Source organism: Manis pentadactyla, chromosome 2, assembly GCF_030020395.1.
Source record: "Manis pentadactyla isolate mManPen7 chromosome 2, mManPen7.hap1, whole genome shotgun sequence".
Taxonomy (NCBI): domain Eukaryota; kingdom Metazoa; phylum Chordata; class Mammalia; order Pholidota; family Manidae; genus Manis; species Manis pentadactyla.
This window is the reverse complement of record NC_080020.1, coordinates 30,111,566-30,125,015: the sequence shown is the minus strand read 5'-3', so window position 1 is coordinate 30,125,015 and position 13,450 is coordinate 30,111,566. Positions and strand designations below refer to the sequence as shown.

The 13,450-nt window shown below is 40.5% G+C and overlaps 1 protein-coding gene across 1 annotated transcript in view; it reads left to right on the top strand.

The window, feature by feature from the left end:
* The first annotated feature begins 894 nt into the window (after positions 1-894).
* Positions 895-13,450, top strand: part of FAXDC2 (fatty acid hydroxylase domain containing 2) — a 28,787-nt gene continuing 16,231 nt past the window's right edge. Inside the window, 4 exon segments of the mRNA XM_057497499.1 lie at positions 895-1,035; positions 5,212-5,303; positions 5,436-5,484; positions 5,486-5,537. Coding sequence (XP_057353482.1) covers positions 895-1,035; positions 5,212-5,303; positions 5,436-5,484; positions 5,486-5,537 — 334 coding nt within the window.

The window sequence follows — 13,450 nt, the reverse complement described above, 5'->3', positions numbered from 1 at the left end:
TGTATGTTATGGGAATTTTATATCTATAAGGAATTTTTAAAAAAGACTGAAAACAAATACAATTTTAAAGTCCCCTCAGCCTCATCAGCTGAACTTTTGGATTTTTGCCATGCTGATGGGTGAGAAATAATATCATATTGTAGTTTTAATACACACTTCTCTTACTATGGGGGAGGATCAACATCTGTTTGATTCAAAGTCCATTTATATTGATTTCTTTTTATCACATACAAAATTCCCATATATATTTTTTAGATCTACTTCTGGATTTTCTAACCTGTTATAAATGTCTGCCTGTTCATGCACTAGTACCACACTTTTAATTATCAAAGCTTCATGATAAAACAGGAAATAGGAAAGTCAACCTAGTCAAGCTGGCAGGCACCTCAAGCTAAGTGTAATCCCCGAGCACCCTCCCACCAAATCCAGCCACTCTTCCAGGCTGTCATCTTCCCAGAAAAGTCATGGCATTGTTTCAAATATGAAGAAACACTCCAGCTTTGTTATGAAAACACTTAATAGAGAAGCCGAGAAATATGATTAGAGAATGAAAAAGGACAAGAGTAAAAATATCATTCAGAAGGGCACATACAAGTTGCAAGGATACTTGCCAAAGACGCAAACTATCAAAAAAACCAGACACTTCATTTCTTGAGACTAAGGGCCCGGGCCAACACTGTGGCAGCCCTTGTCCAAACTGCAGCCACATTGAGCAAAGGCGAGTCCGCAGCCAAGTGCGGCTGGGTCTGCAGATGTGCACTGAGGAGTTTGAGCCTGGACAGAAGCTTTCTGCCTTGAAGGACAAATCTGAACCCCAGTTTGAAACACTGGATGTTCAAATGAACAAATGGAAGACACAGTGAGTAGCACAACAACCTAACACACCATGAAACCATGAGGATATGCCCCCAAAGAGTGGCAGATGCCATGGGCCTTGACTTCAATATAGCAGTACCACAGCATCAGACAGGTGGTGTCAGCACAGGAACAGGATGCACTGCCAGGGACATACCCACCTCCATGATCCAGTGTAGTGTAAATTATTGGTGCTGAACCAGGGCTTCTGAAATACTCCTTGCATGTGTAGACGGATGTGTTATACTAGCCTTGCTGGGGAGACACTTGCTAGGCCAGGTCTCTGTGCTTTCTTTTGGCTTGCTTGCTTACCAAATACATGGGAAAACTCAGAAAGTCTCTCCCTTACCTAATTTTTATAGTTCTGTATAGTATGTATGTAAGTATGGGGGACATATTTTTGTAGGTGTCTTTAGCTTGCTGTAAATGAAATATTCCTCAAAACTTAAAAAAGCCTAGTACCAAAGTAACCTACTTAGAATAAAGATTTTTATTTTTTAATTCAAAGTAGCTTATCTCTGTATGCACTGACTTGTGAGGCATACAAATAAAAGCAGAGAAAAACACACAATATGTTCACATGGCCAAAAACTTCTCATTCAGCATATATAATTGTCAATGCCATTTTTTGTGCTGTTTGCTTATTTTACTATCTAAGTAGAGATGCAATTAGTTTTCAATCTATAATCTATGTTCACAACCTTTGAACGCTGAAACTTTTATCCAGTAGTGTAATGACTATTGTTTGGATTCCTTAAATTAAAAAAATTTTTATTTGATTATTTTCCTCATATAACTAGGAAAATTTTGCATATCACATTAGAAAACAAAAATGAGTAAACCTTAATTTCCTCACTAATTAAATAACAATTTTATTAAGACTCCCAAAATAAAATCTGAAAAGATTTATCCTCTCATAATTTCAAATGTAGATTTCAAATACATCTGTATTGATTCTCCTTCTAGCCAATTCTTATTAGGCTGCATTTTAAAAGTTGGTTAATATGTGACAGTCGTATCCACTTTGCCAGAGAACTGTTGATTCGTTTCAGAAAAGTCTTGCTCCTTGTTTTTAAGCCAACCAATAAAGAACACAAAGACTACAAAATTGAACCAACTTAAGTTAGAGCTACTTTTTAAGTCCTAGTCAAATAATTTTATCTTACGGCAACAACTCTTGAACAACTTAGAGAAATGAAGAGAGAATTAATACTTTTTTTAAAAAGTTTTGTAATATATTTTTATAGTCTCAAGATCTAGCTTCCCTCGTCCCCTTCCCTGTACTACTGTTCTTACCTTCTGCTGTCTCCTGGGTTATTTTTGCTTATTTATTTCTCTACATAAATTTTAGAATCAGTTTGTCTGGTTCCAGGAAAAACAACAACAAGCAAACAAACCAATTGGTATTTGTATAGAGATAACTTTGAATTTACAAATTAATTTCGGGAAAACAACTGCCTTCATGATGCTTAGTCTTCCTATCCAATTACATTGTGTGTCCCCTAGGAGTATTTCATTAAAGTTTTCCTCATGCAGATTTTGCACATTTCTTGTTAAAGATACTAGGTATTTTATCTTTTGTTGCTGTCTCAGCTTTTATTTTTTCTAACTAGTTGTTTATACATATTAAGGTTATTCTGAACCTTAATTTTATATCTTACTAGCTTACTCGATTCTCTTATTATTTGTGGTGTTTTGCAATTGATTTTCTTGGATGTTCTAGGCATACAATTATATTACAGTAGTCACTCTTTATCCACAGTTTTGCTTTCTGAGGTTTCAGTTACCCACAGTCAACCTGTAGTCCAGAAGAAATGGTCCCCTTTCTGGCCAGAAAGTCAGTAGTAACCTAACGCTAAGTCACAGCGCCTACGTCATCACCTAACATCATCTCATCACGGAGGTATCTCACATTACCATGATAAGAAAGGTGAATACAGTACAATAGGTATTTTGAAAAAGACTACATTCACATAACTTTTATTACAGTATATGTTACAATTGTTCTATTTCATTATTGTTATTAACCTCATACTGTGCCTAATTAGTAAGTGAAACTTTATCATAGGTATGTGTGTACATGTAGGGCTCATTACTCTCCATGGTTTCAGGCATCCACTGGGAGTCTGGGAACGTATGCCCCCTGGATAAGGGGAACTGCTCTAACAATAGTGATAGTTTTGTCTTTTCCTGCCCAATTCATTTCCTCTGCTTATTTTCTCTTGTCTACTTGCATTGTCAAATACACATTTAATGTTAAAGTCGTTGTGATAGTGAACGTAATTCTCATACTCAGGATGTTGACAGACATGTGCTATCTTAAATGCAAGTCCAGTTCCTCTCCACCCCAACCCGGAAGCCTTTCCTAGCCAGTCCCTTCTCAGTCTGTAGGCTTCTATTATCTACTATCCTGTACTGTGAGGCTTGGTCCCAACTGGACTATAAGCAATTTGAGGGCAGTGGCCTGAGGGTCTACTTCCCGGTGTGCCCCACGTTTCCCCCCAAAGCCAGGAGGTCTTGGACAGAGCAGGTTCCCAACAAATGGTGCTTGTTAGGTGAGCTAAATTTCATCGTGTTGGTGACAGCATCTGAGAGACCTAGGGAAGTACTCTCCTGCAGCAACCCAAACTTCCAGCTTCTGTTTTCTGCCAAGAAGAGAGGATGGGAGTTGGGAGTAGGTGAGAAGGACCTATTAGAGTAGGTTCTCTAGAGCCAGCCTCTGCCCCACACACCTCAGGTTCTCATTGTCAGTTTTCGTCTCACTCTCCTACTGTTACCTTTACCAACCCACAACACACAACTTACCTAGCCTGGGCCAGAAGTAAAGTCCCTCAGAACCAGCCTTGGAACAAGTCTAAAATGCAGTTTTCTAGGCTCTATACCAAGAGATTCCGATTTGGAGTATAGCCTGGAAATCTGATTTTCTGCAGACCCCTCAGTGACTCTGACATAGGGATTCCTGAGGTATGTCTGGAGAAGACACTAGTCCAGTGAACTGAATCCTCTGCTCGACTTGTCCACTGCACCTATGCTGAGCACCTCCTGTGCAAAGGCCCGGGGAAGGACAGCAGAGAGCCTCTCCTCGCGGCACCTACAGATGCCCGGCAGAGGTCACACAAACGGGAGGTGTTGTCAGTCCCATTCCGCAGCCAAGAGAACTAAGGATCAGAGAGGATAATTTGACCAAGACCACAAAACTAGTAAGCGGTAGATACAATTAAGGGATGACCTTGAGAAAGGTGTCAGATTTCAAGGGTCACTTTCTTAACAATTTCTGTATATAAATATATACCTATCATTTGAATCATGTCCAAAGTTTACAAAATGCTTCAATTTCAGTCAGCATTACAAATCCAGCCCACATGTGCAGTGACCTGACATCACAGAGGTTAAGGAACCTGTTCAAGCGAGTTGGGCAGAGCCCCGGCTTCAGCCCTGGCTCCTTGGCACCATCGGCCATCAGCAGCTAGGCTACAGTGGAGTTTTAAAGGACAGAGATTTCTTCTGAATGAGACAGGGTCATACTGAGGCAAAGAATGAAGCTATTCAAAAAAAGGGTTCGTCACAACTCACTTCTTATAAAGCCAATTCCAGGCAAAGTCCCATTGCCAAACCCCTGATTTATATTAATGATGCCTAGACCAATTTAACCTCCAGAAGTGGGGCCCAGGCAGAGATGTTTGTTTTGTTTTGTTTTTAATTCCCTAGGTGATTTTAATGAGTAGACAAAACGTTAAAAATCAGAGCATCTGTTCATTTGCTTTTTCTTTGAGGGCAAGAGGGGAATGGGGATGGGAAATTGGCCAGGCCCAGGAACATAGTGAAGTCCCTGGTCCTCAACAAGGATTCTGCACATCCTTCTGTGATGGCCATCTCAGCCTTGCCTGCCCCTGGGGATTAGCCGGGAGCTTTGAAAAACATGGAGGCCCAGATCCCAACCCACAGACTCTTATGTAATTGGGGTGGGGAGGAGCCTGAACATTGGGAGTTTTAAAAGCCCTTAGATAATTCCAATGCACAGATTATGGGCATTTCTGTTCAACAAAAGTGTTGGTGATGAAATCCCACAGCTGTTAAAGGACACCTGTCCTCTGAGTGACAGTTGCCTGCTAATTTCTCTGGAGTCAGGTTTGTTCTCTTCCCTCCTCCAAACCTGAGCTCTGATTTTCACAAGCACACCCATGTACAGCCCAAGAGCTCTTGATAAGGAAAAGCCTCCCATAGAAGCTGGAAAAGGTCAGCAGATGTGTAGTGCTGACTGGTTGAGATCCTGATGACACATCACTCCTGCCAGGCAGGAGCTACATAGGAAGGCAGGAGGCTTGCCGGGGCCTGTCACAACCTTGTCCTCCCTAGGAGGGACACATCTGGGACTCCATGAGGAGGACAGGTTTCCTGCTGGGCCCTGGCCTGTGCTTGCTTGTGACCTTCTGGAACTCAGTCACATGGTGAGACTGCTCAGACAGTTTTAATTCAGGAGCTGGGGGCACTGATCTTTTGGTCTAGGGGCAGAGCATGGAGTAAGGAGCTGTCCATCCACCAGTCTTCACCCAGAAACCTGAATGATTTTTTTCTTCAAGGCATCTTCAGAGATTTTGGGGTGCTTCTGGCTGCTTTGGTCAAGTCCAGGTGGGAGAGGCTGCTGTCTACATTCAAAGGGAAGGAGTGGATCCTCTATGCTATTGATGAAGTTCCCAGACCCCCAGCACTTAGGGTTTGGGTGCATGATTAAAGCTTAAAGCTTAATACTTTGTCTATTGTTTTGTTCTCTACTTTGGGACTTCTCAATTTGTTATTCTAAGGAATGAGGACTTAAATTTAAGACAGTGGTAATCCCAGAGAATGCTCAACTTGTGGGCAATCTGGAATGGATGTCTAAGCATATCTGAGAAAGAATTTGAGAAATTGAGAGCCACCCTTCCCCCAAAACTAGAAAAATGAAGAAATGACATGGTTTGTGTGAAAATGAACAAATGTTTAGAACAATAATTCTTCTTCTAGCTGCCGTCTCCACAAGTTCAGTGAACTATCTCATGTGAACTGTGTCCCTGTACATGGTGCAGTCTAGCTCTTGAAGCTTGACAGCAAGTGATCACTCAAATATTTACTGACAGTGTGAAAGGCTTGAAGGATGCCTGAGAAAACACAGTGGAAGAAGAAAGCCATTTCAACACAGGTATTTATAACAGCATTGTGTGCAACAGTCACTGTCCTCAAGCATTCACTCATTCACTCAAACGGTATTTATTAATGTCACTCTGTGCCAAATTTGTGTGGAGGATAGAGAGATATTTAAGATAAAGTGTCTACCCCATGTCACAATCTAGAAGGGGAGAGAAAAGGTGGCAGTTGTCACAAAGCAAAAGTACAAATAAAATGTCCCTGACGATTGTTTTCAGTTAGAAGGAGAACCATGAAAATGGGCTGGACATTGACTATGATGGGTTCAATGGGATCTCAAACAGTCATTGCAAAAAACAATACAAACATGTACCAGGAACATATTTTATATATTTCTGTTACAGTGAAGGGAAAGCCACCTATCACCTCAGTGACAAGCAGATACTAGAGAGATAAAATATATCTGAAGAAAGTTTAAGATCAACTCTTGTTGTGGTATTTATTCTCTATTCCACAAGGGGCCCTTGGATTCGAAGAAGACAGTGTTCCCAAGTAGGCAGCCACCATGATGGGTGGTCCACTAGGCAACCACCAGAGCTTTTCCCAAAATAAAAAAAGTTTGTTATTTCTGAGAAAAAAAAGTAAATACATGCTCATTGTTAAAAGTAAGTCAAACGGGGGGTGGAGCCAACATGGCAGTGTGAGTAGAGCAGCGGAAATCTCCTCCCAAAACCACATATATTTTTGAAAATACAACAAGGACAACTCTTCCTAAAAGAGAGACCAGAAGACACAGGACAACATCCAGACCACATCCACACCTGCGAGAACCCAGCGCCTTGCAAAGGGGGTAAGATACAACCCCCGGCCCGGCAGGACCCAAGTGCCCCACACCCCAGCTCTGGGTGGGAGGAGAGGAGTCAGAGTGGGGAGAGAGAGGGAGCCCAGGACTGCTAAACACCCAGCCCCAGCCATCTGGACCAGAGCGCAGACACAGTGCATGCGTGGGGTCCTGGATACTAGGGAAATGGCAGCAAGACCGGTGAGTGGGTCCCTGCAGCCGGTGCCCTGGGGACAAAGAAAAGCAAGTGCTTTTTGGAAGTCTTAAAGGGACAGGGACCCCACAGCTGGACGGAAGCATCCTGGGACACTTAGCCCAGCAGCTGGGAACTCCAGGCACTCTAAACCCTGGATAGCAGGGCAGCTCAGAGGCCCCACATGGAGATAAACAGCCTCCCGGCTGTTCCCCCTCCAACGCAGCTCTGCCATATCGGAGTAGCACCCCGAGGCAGGCAACGCCCACAACAACAGCTGAGATAAACTCCATAGTGGCAGGGCAAGAATCAGAAGCCCCGTTGGCACGCAGCTGCCCAGCACAAGCCACTAGAGGTTGCTGTTTTCCCAGGAGAGGAAGGCCACAAACCAACAAGAAGGGAAGTTCTTCCAGCCGTCACACATGCCAGCTCTGCAAATTATCTCTATCGCCACTGAAAGGCAAAATTTGAGGCAGACAAAGATTACAGAGACAACACCTGAGAAGGAGACAGACCTAACCAGTCTTCCTGAAAAAGAATTCAAAATAAAAATCATAAACATGCTGACAGAGATGCAGAGAAATATGCAAGAGCCAAGGGTATGAAGTCTGGAGGGAGATTACAGACATCTGGAAGGAGATTACAGAAGTGAAACAAACTCTGGAAGGATTTATAAGCAGAATGGGTAAGATGCAAGAGGCCATTGATGGAATCGAAACCAGAGAACAGGAACACATAGAAGCTGACACAGAGAGAGATTAAAGGATCTCCAGGAATGAAACAATATTAAGAGAACTGTGTGACCAATCCAAAAGGAACAATATCCATATTACAGGGGTACCAGACAAAGAAGAGAGAGAAAAAGGGATAGAAAGTGTCTTTGAAGAAATAATTGCTGAAAACTTCCCCAAACTGGGGGAGGAAATAATCGAACAGACCATGGAAATACACAGAACTCCCAACAGAAAGGACCCAAGGAGGACAACACCAAGACACATAATAATTAAAATAGCAAAGATCAAGGACAAGGACAGTTTTAAAGGCAGCTAGAGAGAAAAATGAATAACCTATAAAGGAAAACCCATCAGGCTATCATCAGACTTCTCAACAGAAACCTTACAGGCAAGAAGAGAATGGCATGATATATTTAATGCAATGAAACAGAAGGGCCTTGAACCAAGGATACTGTCTCCAGCATGATTATCATTTAAATATGAAGGAGGGATTAAACAATTCCCAGAGAAGCAAAAGTTGAGGGAATTTGCATCACACAAACCACCTCCACAGGCTATGTTAGAGGGACTGCTCTAGATGGGAGTACTCCTAAGGCTAAACAGATGTCACCAGAGAAAATAAAATCACAGCAAAGAAAGCAGACCAACAAATACTAACTAAAGGCAAAAAATAAAATCAACTTCCCACTAAAAGCAGTTAAAGGAAACACGAAAGAGCACAGAATAAAACAACCAACATATAAAGAATGGAGGAGGAGGAATAAGAAGGGAGAGAGGAAAAGAATCTCCAGACAGTGTATATAACAGCTCAATAAGCGAGCTAAGTTAGGCAGTAAGATACTAAAGAAGCTAAACTTGAACCTTTGGTAACCACGAATCTAAAGCCTGAAATGGCAATAAGTACATATCTTTCAATAGTCACCCTAAATGTAAATGGACTGAATGCACCAATCAAAAGACACAGAGTAACAAAATGGATAAAAAAGCAAGACCCATCTATATGCTGCTTACAAGAAACTCATCTCAAACGAAAAGACATGCACAGACTAAAAGCCAAGGGATGGAAAAATATATTTCAGGCAAACAACAGAGAGAAGAAAGAAGGGGTTGCAGTACTAGTATCAGACAAAATAGACTTCCAAACAAAGAAAGTAACAAGAGATAAAGAAGGACATTACATAATGATAAAGGACTCAGTCCAACAAGAGGATATAACCATTCTAACTACATATGCACCCAACACAGAAGCACCAACATATGTGAAACAGATACTAACAGAACTAAAGGAGGAAATAGAATGCAATGCATTCATTTTAGGAGACTTCAACATGCCACTCACCCCAAAGGATAGATCCACTGGACAGAAAATAAGTAAGGTCATGGAGGCACTGAACAACACACTAGAAAATATGGACCTAATAGACATCTATGGAACTCTACATCCAAAAGCAACAGGATATACATTCTTCTCAAGTGCACATGGAACATTCTCCAGAATAGACCACATACTAGGTCACAAAAAGCCTCAGTAAATTCCAAAAGATTGAAAGTCTACCAACCAACTTTTCAGACCACAAAGGGATAAAACTAGAAATAAATTCTACAAAGAAAACAAAAAGGTTCACAAACACATGGAGGCTTAACAACATGCTCCTAAATAATCAATGGATCAATGAACAAATTAAAATAGAGATCAAGGAATATATGGAAACAAATGACAACAACAACACAAAGCCCCAACTTCTGTGGAATGCAATGAAAGCAGTCTTAAGAGGAAAGTATATAGCAATCCAGGCACACTTAAAGAATGAAGAACAATCCCAAATGGATAGTCTAACATCACAATTATCAAAACTGGAAAAAGAAGAACAAATGAGGACTAAAGTCAGCAGAAGGAGGGATATAATAAAGATCAGAGAAGAAATAAACAAAATTGAGAAGAATAAAACAACAGAAAAAATCAATGAAACCAAGAGCTGGTCCTTTGAGAAAATAAACAAAATAGAGAAGCCGCTAGCCAGACTTATTAAGAGAAAAAGGGAATCAACACACATCAACAGAATCAGAAATGAGAATGGAAAAATCACGACAGACTTCACAGAAATACAAAGAATTATTAAAGACTACTATGAAAACCTATATGTTAACAAGCTGGAAAACCTAGAAGAAATGGACAAATTCCTAGAAATATTCATCCTACCAAGACTGACCAAGGAAGAAACACAAAAGTTAAACAAACCAATTATGAGCAAAGAAATTGAAACGGTAATCAAAAAACTACCCAAGAACAAAACCCCCAGGCCAGATGGATTTACCTCGGAATTTTATCAGACATACAGAGAAGACATGTTACCCATTCTCCTTAAAGTTTTCCAAAAACTAGAAGAGGAGGGAATACTCCCAAAGTCATTCTATGAAGCCAACATCACCCTAATACCAAAACCAGGCAAAAACCCCACCAAAAAAGAAAATTACAGACCAATATCCCGATGAATGTAGATGCAAAAATACTCAACAAAATATTAGCAAACTGAATTCAAAAATATATCAAAAGGATCATACACTATGACCAAGTGGGATTCATCCCGGGGATGCAAGGATGGTACAACATTCAAAAATCCATCAACATCATTCACCACATCAACAAAAAGAAGGCCAAAAACCACATGATCATCTCCATAGATGCTGAAAAAGCATTTGACAAAATTCAACATGCATTCATGATAAAAACTCTCAGCAAAATGGGTATAGAGGGCAAGTACCTCAACATAATAAAGGCCATCTATGATAAACCCACAGCCAACATCATACTGAACAGCGAGAAGCTGAAAGCTTTTCCTCTGAGCTCAGGAACAAGACAGGGATGCTCACTCTCCCCACTGTTATTTAACATAGTACTGGAGGTCCTAGCCACGGCAATTAGACAAAACAAAAAAATACAAGGAATCCAGATTGGTAAAGAAGAAGTTAAACTGTCACTATTTGCAGATGACATGATATTGTACATAAAAAACCCTAAAGACTCCACTCCAAAACTACTAGAACTGATATCGGAATACAGCAAAGTTGCAGGATACAAAATTAACACACAGAAATCTGTGGCTTTCCTATACACTAACAATGAACCAATAGAAAGAGAAATCAGGAAAACAACTCCATTCACAATTGCATCAAAAAGAATAAAATACCTAGGAATAAACCTAACCAAAGAAGTGAAAGACCTATACCCTGAAAACTACAAGACACTCTTAAGAGAAACTAAAGGGGACACTAACAAATAGAAACTCATCCCATGCTCTTGGCTAGGAAGAATTAATATTGTCAAAATGGCCATCCTGCCCAAAGCAATATACAGATTTGATGCAATCCCTATCAAATTACCAGCAACATTCTTCAACGAACTGGAACAAATAGTTCAAAAATTCATATGGAAACACCAAAGACCCTGAAGAGCCAAAGCAATCCTGAGAAAGAAGAATAAAGTGGGGGGGGGATCTCACTCCCCAACTTCAAGCTCTACTACAAAGCCATAGTAATCAAGACAATTTGGTACTGGCACAAGAACAGACCAGTGGAACAGATTAGAGACTCCAGACATTAACCCAAACACATATGGTCAATTAATATTTGATAAAGGAGCCATGGACATACAATGGCGAAATGACAGTCTCTTCAACAGATGGTGCTGGCAAAACTGGACAGCTACATGTAAGAGAATGAAACTGGACCATTGTCTAACCCCATACACAAAAGTAAATTTGAAATGGATCAAAGACCTGAATGTAAGTCATGAAACCATAAAACTCTTAGAAAAAAACTTGGGCAAAAATCTCTTAGACATAAACATGAGTGACCTCTTCTTGAAGGTATCTCCCCAGGCAAGGAAAACAAAAGCAAAAATGAACAAGTGGGACTATATTAAGCTGAAAAACTTCTGTACAGCAAAAGATGCCATCAATAGAACAAAAAGGTACCCTAAAGTATGGGAGAATATATTTGTAAATGACAGACCTGATAAAGGCTTGACATCCAAAATATATAAAGAGCTCACCCAGCTCAACAAACAAAAAACAAATAATCCAATTAAAAATGGGCAGAGGAACTGAACAGACAGTTCTCCAAAAAAGAAATTCAGATGGCCAACAGACACATGAAAAGATGCTCCACATCGCTAGTTATCAGAGAAATGCAAATTAAAATCACAGTGAGCTATCACCTCACACCAGTAAGGATGGCTACCATCCCAAAGACAACAACAAATGTTGGCGAGGTTGTGGAGAAAGGGGAACCCTCCTACACTGCTGGTGGGAATGTAAATTAGTTCAACCATTGTGGAAAGCAGTATGGAGGTTCCTCAAAATGCTCAAAATAGACTTACCATTTGACCCAGGAATTCCACTCCTAGGAATTTACCCTAAGAATGCAGCACTCCAGCTTGAAAAAGACAGATGCACCCCTATGTTTATCACAGCACTATTTACAATAGGCAAGAATTGGAAGCAACCTAAGTGTCCATCAGTAGATGACTGGATAAAGAAGATGTGGTACATATACACAATAGAACATTATTCAGCCATAAGAAGAAAACAAATCCTACCATGTGCAACAACATGGATGGAGCTAGAGGGTATTATGCTCAGTGAAATAAGCCAAGCGGAGAAAGAGAAATACCAAATGATTTCACTCATCTGTGGAGTATAAGAACAAAGGAAAAACTGAAGGAACAAAACAGCAGCAGAATCACAGAACCCACGAATGGACTAACAGTTACCAAAGGGAAAGGGACTGGGGAGGATGGGTGGGTAGGGAGGGATAAGGGTGGGGAAGAAGAAAGGGGGTATTATGATTAGCGTGCATAATGTAGGGGGTGGGAGAAAGGGAAGGGCTGTGCAACAGAGAAGACAAGTAGTGATTCTACAACATTTTGCTATGCTGATGGACAGTGACTATAATGGGGTTTGTGTGGGGGACTTGGTGTAGGGGAGAGCCTAGTAAACATAATATTCTTCATATAATTGTAGATTAATGATAACAAAAAAAAAGAGAAAGAAAAGGGGGATTACTCCCTGATAGGATAAAACTTACTGCAAATCAACAATTAATGCATGCTTTACATATCCTTAATTTTGATATTTTAAAGGGTGTTGGATGATCAGCTATGGAAGTATATTTTTCTGATAATATTCCTTTCTCTTAAAAAAAAAAAAAAAGCAGTTCCTGTATGGTGATCTCCAATAGGTTCTTCACAATGGTATAAAGGTCATACCAAAGTGTGGGCAAAGGGTTTGTTTGTGTTTATACAGAGGATCAAAGCCTAATTTGGCTACCCAGAAAACGAATTAAGATACAATATGAAGAAGAACTTCCAACATCAACATCCTCTGGAAGAGTCATTCCAGAAGATGATCATCAAAAAACTTCAACAAAGATCCTGGTGCTGTTGCAGTTGTAGCTGCATTCATCCCACCGGTTCCTGGACTTGCCATTGGAATGAAGAAGGAGATATCTAGCTAGCCTGTGCATACGGTAAAACAACAAATTTGACTGGATCTATACTGTCGGAACTCAACCAAGAATTAGGAGAAGTGCAAGTTGCAGTGTTCCAAAATCGTGCGACTATAGACTCTCTACTGTTAAAAGAACATATGGGATGTGAACAGTTCCCAGGAATGTGTTGTTTTAATTTGTCTTGTTTTTTCTCAAACT